The sequence below is a fragment of the Populus euphratica genome, unplaced genomic scaffold (assembly GCF_000495115.2).
Source record: "Populus euphratica unplaced genomic scaffold, PopEup_1.0 scaffold323.1, whole genome shotgun sequence".
NCBI classification, from domain to species: Eukaryota; Viridiplantae; Streptophyta; class Magnoliopsida; order Malpighiales; family Salicaceae; genus Populus; species Populus euphratica.
Genome location: NW_011500128.1, coordinates 126125 through 137830, shown reverse-complemented (window position 1 = coordinate 137830; position 11706 = coordinate 126125). Strand labels below are relative to the sequence as shown.

The 11706-nt window shown below is 31.3% G+C and overlaps 1 protein-coding gene across 5 annotated transcripts; it reads right to left on the bottom strand.

Moving 5' to 3' along the window:
• Positions 1-2027: 2027 nt before the first annotated feature.
• Positions 2028-10550, bottom strand: LOC105110319 (glycine-rich RNA-binding protein 2, mitochondrial-like). 5 transcript variants are annotated; one of them, XM_011005316.1, is made up of 6 exons: positions 10443-10550; positions 9320-9455; positions 9123-9191; positions 8749-8855; positions 8585-8667; positions 2028-2332 (listed from the first exon to the last, which is right to left on the bottom strand). In XM_011005316.1, exons 2-6 carry the CDS (start codon positions 9441-9443, stop codon positions 2275-2277), a joined length of 441 nt encoding a protein of 146 aa, XP_011003618.1. In that variant the 5' UTR covers positions 9444-9455; positions 10443-10550; the 3' UTR covers positions 2028-2274. The 5 variants fall into 5 exon arrangements, with proteins under 5 accessions (XP_011003618.1, XP_011003621.1, XP_011003620.1 ...); XM_011005319.1 differs by lacking the exons at positions 8585-8667; positions 8749-8855; positions 9123-9191; positions 9320-9455 and adding exons at positions 2458-2564; positions 3164-3232; positions 3357-3492 and having other exon boundaries at positions 2041-2376; positions 10443-10538; XM_011005318.1 differs by lacking the exons at positions 8585-8667; positions 8749-8855; positions 9123-9191; positions 9320-9455; positions 10443-10550 and adding exons at positions 2458-2564; positions 3164-3232; positions 3357-3492; positions 4532-5070 and having other exon boundaries at positions 2041-2376.
• Between the last annotated feature and the right edge of the window lie 1156 nt (positions 10551-11706).

Here is an 11706-nt window from a genome sequence, read left to right as displayed (position 1 = left end):
GGTTGATTAACGTAAGAAGGTAGTACTTTGAAGAAGTGACACAAAGTTGAGAGTGGACTGACCTAGAACAGAAAAAAACAAAGGAGATAAGCATGAGAAAGTGGCATCCCTTTTGATTATTTGTTGTATAATCTAAGCAATAAATAATTAAGAACATGACTACAGTAATGCAAGAAAAAGACCTGCCAACTACCCGACTCGCACAACCACGCATTCCACCCATATGATTGTTTTCTCTTTTTGCATGTTGTTCTTGCATGGCTAGACCCCACCTTTTGTGCTGTCTGGTTTCATGATCAGTCATCGGTGCTCACCGACACTTCCATGAGCCGTGGGCTATTTGATTTTTCTAGATTCTAATTCCCGTAATTGCATGGATAATTGAGTTGGTACCGTATGTTTAGCTATACTTATTCCCTAAATATCAGCCCTAATCGTGCTTATAAAAAACCAGGCAGTCAGTTTGGTCTGATATGGTGGGATGACCTCATATTTCACGGATCATAGTGATTTTTAATTTAATTCATCTGATCAAACTTTAATGACACCATATTATAATCACTCAAAGGAGGTTTTTTCTTTTAAACTAAAAACTATATCATTTTGGATTAAAATATCGATCTGGGTTGATCAAGATGACTTAAATATGGAGGGTCTTGCAATTATTGTGAGCATGATCCTAGATACAAGCTCAAGACGCCGTTCAACCCTTAATGTATATAGTTCATGAATCTCAATTTCCTATTGAGCATTAGAAATGAGATATCTTTCTAAACAAAAAGATAAAATGTCTGCATTTGATTTATGAGCATTAGAAATGAGATATCTTTCTAAAAAAAAAACAGATAAATTGTCTGTATTTGACTTGTAATCTAGACAACAAGATCTGAACTATGAGTTCTAGATTCATGGAAGACTAATCATGATCGTTAAAGATAATCCTCAACTACTTGCTTACTTATAAATATAAAATTAACCGATCATTGCTTGCTCTTTGTAAACGCACGCATACCTAAATATTCTCAAGACAGATAAAATGTCTTTATGAATTTTCTTGATATGATTCACATTTCTAGGTTTTTGGAATTTTCTAGTTTTTTTTGTTTTTTACTTTGTTGTTTTCTGGTGAGATGGGCAATGACCATCTTAATTATTGGTGGATCACTTGAGAGGTTGTAGATGGTCTGGTTTTCAAATGAGCCAATGGGCTCCTTTGTAACCAAGAAGGGCCCACGAATGGTGTCGACGATTCACAATAGTGACTGGATTTTGCTGCTGGCATCGTTTAATGGATTTTATTAGCCCTTTTTTAAAAGTTAATTATAGCTTAATAATCATTTAGTTTATGAAAAATAATTAATTAACCACTATATATATATATATATATATCTTAATTAATGTTTAAAAATCTTCAATTTAAGTGTTTTTTTTTCCTGAAATGCATTCAAATCTTGTAGTCTCATCTTCCTCTCCAATTCTCTCATCTTTCTATTTTTCAAGCAAGAAAAACGGTGCTATTGATTTAAGGAATAGGATATCTTAATTATTAGTTTATGAAAAATAATGGTTTTTATAAAAAAATTCATTGGAAATAAATTGATGTATATATATATTTTTTTTATTTTTTTAGCATAGTACAATGACCTTATTATTATTCTTGAATGCAAAAAAATACATAACTTAGTCAAAGAGCTTTTAAATTTATTTTACATACTAAGATTATATAAATACTCTTAAAAGCAAAGAAATATCAAAAATGAAAACATAAAAAATTAACCTTTTTATTTTTTAGCATAATAAAATGACAGAATTGATCTTATGATCAGAAATTCAAAGACTGTTGCTAAGAATGCTTTTGCCTTTTCCTTGTTTTATTTTTATTTCACCCTTAAAATATTTAATAAAATAAAAATCGATTTTTATGCTTTTATTTTTTCAATTCCTTTCTATGAGGTTTATTCAATATTATAGCCATGATCAATGGATTAGCCGGGAGTTTTTTCAATATCATGCAAATTCCCCGTGCATTATAACACTTATGATCAACATGCTTCCATAACCATGAAAACGTTAACTCTGCTTCCATCATCCATCATGATGGAGTTCACCCAGTCAGAAAAATTAGTAACCAGCACACAAGCACCAAAATCACAACATAATTTCATAAGTTATAGAAATATTCAAGAAAATAAAAATGCAATCTCTATTCCGCCTAGCTACAGAAGAAAGGCCATTTAAGGCGTTAGGAGCGCATAAAGCTGTAATCTATCCACTTCAATTATCAAAACCTTGACTCCCTTGGTGATTGTCATTGTAGGATTGTGGTGGTCTCCTTTCCTCGGCAAAGCTCACACGAACAGTTCTTCCTCCCAAATTCTGCATCATCAGCATCTGTCAGTCAGTATATAATTCAGGAATCAGAGCATTCAACTCCCTCAAAAACATTCTATTTCTGACCTGGCCATCCATTGCTGAAAGCGCTTCGCTGGCATTTTCAATGCTGTCGTAACGAACAAACCCAAATCCACGAGACCTCCCGGTCTCTCTATCCATGATAACCCTTGCTGTAAAACAGAACCAGATTGTGAATCCCAACATTGCCAGCACCAGGAACCCAGCCAAGTAAAGAACGTTTTGCAACAGCTACCACACTAAACTCACAATTACTGTCATTAAAAATAACACTTACCTTTCTGAAATTGTCAAAGCAGAATCAGATCAGGAAAAATTTGACATGGAAAATAACATTAATTTTGAAACCTAATAATTGAACAGAACCGGACCACTGTCATTTCACATGTAAAAATACATTAACACCAATTCACATCCAAGAACTAAAGCAAAACCCACATGTTACATGACAATTACAAGAAGCTATCAGCACTTGTCACTCCATACATGGACAAGCAGTAATCAGCAACTGCCGCGTTTAAAGATAAACCACACAAATTGTAGCATCCAATCCACCAAATCAAATAGAGCAACAAATCCAAATGCCAAAGTTTAGTTTCAAAGACATCAACTGAAAATATAATCCACCAATCTCAGTCATCATTTAACAGCCCCAGAGAAAAATATTGTGCTCATGTTTGATTCAACAACGAGATTTAATAAAAGAACCCTTCGCTATATAACTGGTTCAACTACACATGATCAAACTTACCCTCTGTCACTTCCCCAAAGCCAGAAAATGCATCTTTAAGGGTTTGGTCATCAGTTGACCATGGAAGCCCTAAAACACAGACAAGATAGACAACAGCAGAGCATTAATGCAAAACACACATGAACTATCATCCAAATGTCATGTATTCATCAATACCACTTGTAGCATTCAAACAGCAATTATTCATCAGTACCTCCAATGAAAAGCTTGGATGAAGACATGCAGCGAATAGAGTTCACCATGGACACCATTGGAACTTGCCCCTTCTGGGAAATTGACTGCCTCGCTAGGCTCCCGAGCTTGTTAAAGAATGCCATTTCAATTATGGACTAAACCATAGGGATATCACAGCATCAGTATCAAGCATTAACAATATTCAACCCAAACAACCTCGTAACATAGTAAACCAATTCATAATCATGCAATATCTCAAAGCCACAGTAAATAATGAGGTCAATTTTCAAATTCAATGTTTATTAAGAGATCAAATAGCTAGCTTCGAATAAAAAACACACAAAGTGAAAACATTGACAAGAACAAAATGGATTATTCAGAACACAAAAATCACTCAGAGACCAAAAAACTCTAAAAGATTAGTTGAGCCTGCACTCACACCATTCACACTACATACGCAGCCCAAGTTACGAAATAAAAAAAAAACACTCTAAAAGGCCGTCATTAATAATCTGAAAAATTAAAATCCAAACAGAGAAGAAAATCTTATAAACAAGACAGAATCAATCACGTGGCAAACAAAACATAACCCAAAACCAAAAAACACAAACCAAATATCAAAACAAGACCCTTTAAGAAGACAAACCAACGAACCCAGTTTAGTACACAACCAAACAATATCAGAGATTTAAGACAGAAAGAACAAAACTTTACTGAAACATAAACAATCTATGTGTGATCCATAAAACACCATAAAAAAACTTTTTACATAAAACACCAGCATCAAACATCAAATACAAGGAAACATAGACTCAAGAGAAGGGGAAACAAAAAGAGTTCATCTATCAAGTGGGGCTGAAGGAAATACAAAGAGTCAATCGCGTGGCAAGCAAAACATAACCCAAAACAAAAATATGCAAACCAAACCTCAAAACAAAACCTTAATAAGAATACAACCCACCAAACCCAATTTAGTAAACAGCAAAACAATATCAGGTATAAGACAGAAAGAACGAAACTTAAACAAAAACAAACCATGTATGATCCATGAAACATCATTAAAAACATAACTTTTTACATAAAACACCAGCATCAAACAGTCAAATACAAGAAAACATAAAGTCTCAAGAGAAAGGGAAACAAAAAGAGTTGAACTATAAACTGGGGCTTAAGAAAAGAGGGTAAGGATCATACCTTCAAAGAAGAAAAGAGAGAAAGGCTCTTAGTTTTGGGAGAGTGAAAGGAAGGAAGCAGCTAGGGTTTAAGAGAGATTTAGAGCGAAGCCTCTTGAAAGATATATTGCTGAAGTGACTGTTGGGAAATGTCTTTTTAATAAATAGATTAAAATAATATTTTTACAAACATTATATTGAAATAATTAACAACTAAAAAATTAATTTAAAACTAAAAATAATTTTAAATTTTTTTAAAAATACAATTATAGCGCGACTTCAAACACAATCCAACTTACAGGTTTTAAGATGTTTGTCAAGGGTGGTATTGTCATTAACATAGAGGAGAGGGTTTAACGGTTTAACAGTTAATTTGATGGATTGTAGGATGGAAACTGTAGAGGAAGAATATGTTTTTCAATCCATTTCTGATTGCTTCTGCAAGTTCTGCTAGATAAACATCTTGGTGGATACAGCGGCGGCGTGTCACGGGGATCAGGTGACGGACAAGGCAAGGCAGCATAACAATGGTCATGGGCGGTGCGGTGCCTTTACCTAACAAATAAATGCATCAAACTTAGGAGGTCCAACCTATCGTCTTCGCTCAACTCAATTCAACAAAATAAATAAATAACTTTTTACCAAATTTTCATATCCTAATAAAAATTTCAGCATTTCGTTTCACCCCCCTTTACCGATATCAATCATCATATTTTTTTTAAATTCCTTTACCGATATCAATCATCATATTTTTTAAAAAAATTTAGTCTCTATTGAGTTTTTTTTTTAATTTATAGGTTCATATATTATTTTTAATTTATTTTATTAAATGTAGATAACATTCTTTCACTACTTAATTAAAAAATTATGCAAATCAAAAGGGTATTTATAATGTTTGATTTCTTCTTTTGCCTTATAAAATAACTTACTAACACATATTATAATACTCATATATTTATATATATAAAAAAACATAATTACTTTCTACAACTAATTATTTAAGCCCAATTTATGAAAATAATAACCCCTGCATTAACTTTTTTTTAATTAATATAGTATTTGAGCTAGTTCATATGCATTTTAATCAATTCCATGGATTCTAAAATAAAAAATTATATAAATTTTTATTTATTTTAAAAGGACTTGAACTCATTATTATTAAAAAATAAACTCAAAACCTAACTAATTAAACTTTTCTTGAAATTGCATTAACTAATCTTTAATTACTTCCTAGTGTTAGCATGACTTTTTTTTAATGTTGGTAATGTAAAAATATTAAAAAATAAACTTAAAACCTCACTAATTAAATTTTCCTTGAAATTGCATTAACTAATCTTTGATTACTTCTTAGTGTTAGCGTGCCTTTGTTTTTAGTGTTGGTAATGTAAAAGTATATGTTCCATTCCAAGTAGTAGGTTTATTGCTTAAAAAAATCATTTTTTTCATCAATTGTTAAAATTTAAAATTCATACTTGCAAAAAAATATCTTTTTACATGATCAGGGTAAAGTAGTATAGTAAAATTAGGTTGATATCTTTAAAAAAAAAAAACACAATAATGTTTGAGGGGTGTTTTAAAATTTTTATAATGTGTTATTACTGTATAGTCATTAGAGTCAACTTTTTTTTGTCTAAGTTCAAGGGGTATTTTTTGTTTTTTTGCATTTATTGCACGGGGTAAAAAATGTTCCTGTCTTTTGATAAATAAATAAATGGTTGGTACCCGCTCCCTTCTTAAGGGGCATGCAATTCCTCCTAGTAGCTACTAATTACTTTTCGGGTTATTTTTAAAATCTCGCACCATTCTTTACATGAGGTTGTTTGTTACTTTTCGGGTTATTTTTAAAATCTCGCTCCACTCTTTACATGAGGTTGCTTGAAAAGCAACCACTACAATATTATTAAACATATTGTAAGCTAGAACAAGTCATAGAGAATATTTTTTTTTATTCTACTATTGTCTTTCTCCTGTACGGTGATTTGGTAAAATTATGAGGTAATTCTTAATTTCTTATTTATATTAAATTTAATTATTATTTTTTTAAATTTACCCTTGATTAGATATTCAACTCTCATCCTGGGTCAATTAATATACAATATAATGATATGAACTTAATTTGAGGAATTTGCAGGGATTAAAGAAAAAGAATAATTTATTTACAATTTAAACCTTTAGACACAACACTTTTTTCATTGTAGGATTTTCAAGTAATAAGAACAAGAATCCAATTCGCATTAACAACTACTAGATTCATATTTATTTTTATTTTTATTTAATTTAGCAAAAACTATTTTTCCATTTATTAATTTAGAAAAATCATGATACCAAAAAACACTCTTCTATATATATATCCTACATGCAGTGCAGCTTACATGCTACGTTACATTCTAACTTCTATTTGCTTCATTTTAAAGTGTTGCACTAACAACCCTGCCAATGCAAAACAAGGTTGATAATTCTACCTGGTATGATCCTTCTTATGAAGGCCATTTCAACCTCACTTTAGCAACCCTCTCCACATCAGGCAAAAGTAGTATTTATGGCAGCTATATTGACAATAACTATAATTTAGCAAATTTTTTAGAGATTAATAAAGAAGGTTAATTGCATGGTACTGAAAAACCGAGATAATTAAAAAAAACTGAAAAAACTGAATTATATAAAAAAAACCAATTATAAAAATTAAAAAATAATTCGGTTCAAGTTTTGTTTTAAAAGACTGAAACTAAATAAATCAAACCAATTAAATAAAAAAAAACCAGTATTATAAATAGTTTCCAAACCCATCTACAATTCAACTTTTTAGTCTCTTCTTTTAATCTATCAAACCCCTCCTAAATCAATAAATCAAATCTTCATCTCTATCCTTTTTCATTCATATATTTACTTATCCTTTTCCATTCACATATTTATTTTGTAGTTTCTTTTCATCATAATAAACCTAACTATCACTTCCCTTTTCTTGTTCAATTTCTCAATTAAATCTTTATATTTTTTATTTATAGATCTACTTTTTAATTTCAAGTTCTTTGTCTCTTCAAATTGAATGAGAAATTTGCTTGTGACTATTTTCTCTTCTAAATTGTTTTTTCTTTTTTTTCTTTTTTTTTAGTTTTTATTGATTTATATTAATCTATTTTGTTAAACTTTTCAAGTAAAATTAGTTAACAAAATCAGATACAATTTTAATGTCCATGTTTGCAGTCTCAATAGATAATTTTTTTCTCTGCTGTTTCTTCTCACTTGATTTCTGAGAAAATAGAAGCAATAAAATGTTAAAGATGTATGAATTAGTTAACAATAATATTAAAATAGCATTATTTTTCTATTTATTTTGTTTTTGTAGGTGCTAGAATAGATTTTGTTTTTTTTAATAGGTGTTGAGATGGAGATCGCTGATACAGAGTACAAATTGTAACTTTTTAGTTTTAGCAGAGGCATTTGTTTTCTTATCTAAACCCATTGTTTTCAAAATCTTAAACCATTTTTCATGTATAATTTTATTTTATTTTGAATTTTGATTAAAGGTGATTGGTTTGAAAAAACTATTGGGTGCAAATTAAAAGATATTTCTCATTATTTAAGATAAATTCTAATAAAGAAAAATTATACAATGAACGTAGATTCTTATATTAATTATAAACCTTTTAAATGACCCATCAAAAGTTAAAAAAAGCAAAAAAAATAAACCAGGTTTTTTTCTTTTTTCCTTCAATTAACCAAACCAAACCGATATGCAAACCAAATCAAACCAAAATTCATTAGTTGAACTAGTTTCAATTCAATTTTGAAATTTTTAAAATATAAAATTTAATTTGATTATTTTTTTAGATAAAAACCAGAACAAAAAGAAAATGCCCCCCATTTAATTGTGTACATCAAAACCTTATCTCTGTAAATGTAATCATCGACCCAAAACATGGATAAAGTTAGGATTTACTTCAAAATAATCAAGAAAATAAAAATGCAATCTCTACTCCGCTAGAAGCAACTAGATAAAGCAGCAAGGCTATTTAGGGCCTTAGCAGCGCATAAAGCTGTAGTTAATCAACTTCAATTATCGAAACCTCGATTCCCTTGGTAATCGTCATTGTAAGATCGTGGTGGTCGGCTCCTCTCCTCAGCAAAGGACACGCGAACATTTCTTCCACCCAGCTCCTGCAAAATCAGCATGATCAGTCAATACATAGTTTAGGAATCAGGGCAGTCAACTACCTCAAAAAACATTCTATTTCCGACCTGGCCATCCATTGCTGATAGTGCTTCACTGGCAGATTCACTGCTATCATAACTAACAAACCCAAATCCACGAGATCTCCCAGTCTCTCTATCCATGATAACCCTTGCTGTAAAACAGAACCAAGCAGAGTAAAGAACGTTTTGCAACAGCAGCCACACTAACTCAATTACTGTCATTAAAACTTTAAATATCCAACTAAAATGACACTTATATCTTTCTGAAATTGTCATGGTAGAATCAGATCAGGAAAACTTTGACATGGCTAATCCACCAGTCTCAGTCATCATTTTACAGCCAAAGAAAAATAGCGTGCTCAGGTTCGTTTAGTAAACCTTACTAAATAACTGGTTCAACTACACAGGCTCAAACTTACCCTCTATCACTTCTCCATAGCCAGAAAATGCTTCCTTAAGAGTATGGTCATCAGTTGACCATGGAAGCCCTAAAACACAGACAAGATAGACAACGGCAGAGCATTAATCCAAAATACACATGAACTTGTATCATTCAAACATCCAAGTATTCATCAAAACCATTTGGAGCATTCAAAATGCTATTGTTCATTAATACCTCCAATGAAAAGCTTGGATGACGACATGCAGCGAATGGTGTTCAACATGGACACCATTGGAACTTGCCCCTTCTGGGAAATTGACTGCCTTGCCAGGCTCCCGAGCTTGTTAAAGAATGCCATTTCAATTATGGACTAAACCATAGAGATATCACACCATCAGTATCAAGCATTAACAATATGTAACCCAAACAAGCTCAAAACATAGTAAGCCAATTCATAATCACGAAATATCTCAAAGCCATAGTAAATAATGGTGTTGATTTTTTATTCATTGTTTCTTAAGAGATCAAATAGCAAACTTTAGATAAAAAAATAAAAACACAAACCGAAAACAATGACAAGAACAAAATGGATTATTCAGAACACAAAAAACACTCGGAAAACCAAATAACTCTAAGAGATTAGCTGAGCCTCCACCTACACCATTCACACTCCATAAGCAGCCCAGGTTAAAATAAAATAGAACACTCTAAAAGGCTATCATTAATAATCTAAAAAATAAATCACAATTCAAACAGAGAAAAAATCTTATAAACAAGACAGAATCAATCACGCAGCAAACAAAACATAACCAAAACACACAAACTAAATCTCAAAACAAAATCCTTGAAGACAGAAAGAACGAAACTTTACTAAAACAAAATCAAACTATGTATGAGCCATAAGACATCATAAAAAAACATTACTTTTTAAATAAAACACCAGCATCAAACATTCAAGTACAAGGAAAAATAAAGTCCCGAGAGAAAGGGAAAAAAAAAGAGTTCATCTATAAACTGAGGCTTAGGCAAAGACAAAGAATTAAGTGTAGAAAACAAAACATAACCCAAAACCAAAATACACAAACCAAATCTCCAAACAAAACCCTTTAAGAGTACAACCGAACAAACCCAGTTGAGTACACAACAAAACAATATCAGAGATAAGACAGAAAGAACGAAACTTTACTAAAACAAAAACAAACAATGCATGATCCAAAAAAATCATTAAAAACATAACTTTTTACATAAAACACCAGCATCATACAGTCAAATACAAGAAAACATGTCAAAGGAGAAAGGTAAACAAAAAGAGTTCATATATAAACTAGGGCTAAAGCAAAGAAGGTAAGGATTATACCTTGGAAGAAGAAAAGAGGCAAAGGGTTTTAGTACTGGGAGAGAGTGAAATAAGGGAAGCGGCTAGGGTTTAAGAGATTCAGACTTATGAGCGGCCCTATAACGACATGTTCCTGAATTTATAGTCGCTAGGGTTTAAGATGGAAGGGGTTTTTGGGATTTTAAAAAAGTTTTGAATTTTTTTAGTTTTAAGTAATTATTTATTTATATTTTTTAATTGTTTTAATATATTATTATTAAAATTAAATTTTTTATAAAAAAACTTAGTCATAAGTAATTAAGTCAACTTGTGGAAACATGTATGATAACTTCAGCATTAACTAAACTTTGATTAAGCCAAGTTTTTTTTTTTGCTAGTGTGATATGCGTGGTACTTGTATAATTAGTGTTGGTAATTTAAAGAATATATTCATTTCCTAGCAGTAGGTTTATTGATTGAGAAAAATTATTTATTCTTCATTATTCTACTTTGTTAAAATTATTTTTAAAAAAATATATCAAATCAATATGAAAATATATTTTTTAAAATAAAGTCTCGTTACATGTCTCTGGAATGCAATTATATTGTTAAATTATTAATATTGTTGACGTAATACCATTCTTTATATTTTGGCAAAGGATGTCGATAAGAGAGTTCTTGTGTTGTGGTAGCAAAATCGTTGATGATTTGGAGTCATTGTTTCACCTCAGATTGCTGAAGAAGTTCCAATGTATATTTATGGGCTCCAGTGTGCTCTGCTCCTCCCCTCCATTTTCCATCGCACGAACAATAGCCCCTTTCTCCCCTTCCATGGCGCCGCTAGTTTTCACAGCAATAGGAGCCCCTTGAAGACGCCAATCACCTTTTTATTGGTGCGGGTGGTTAAACCATTAAAAGTTACTAAATTATAGCTGTTGTTGCTTTAAACCATTAAAAGTTCAAAGAATTTCCATGTTAAGTAATAACTTATGAGCTTAAATATGTTATTATAGCCCTCTTGGATTTAGGACAGTTGCTAGCATTGCTTACCTCTAGGGTTGGTATTGACATACGTGGAAAGATAGCAGTATGAATGTTGAATGGTTAACCCAATGTTTAATGCATCTGAAATTGTCATAATATTTTGCCATTCTTGCCGACAAGAGTTGACCTCAGTGTTGATGGCTCAGTTCGGATGATGAGCTCGGATATATTACCTGGACCCATGTTTTTTAATATTTGGGCATTTGAGGTTTTTTTTGCCCGTTAAGTTATCACCTCAATATTCTTTTATTGAAATCTTGGG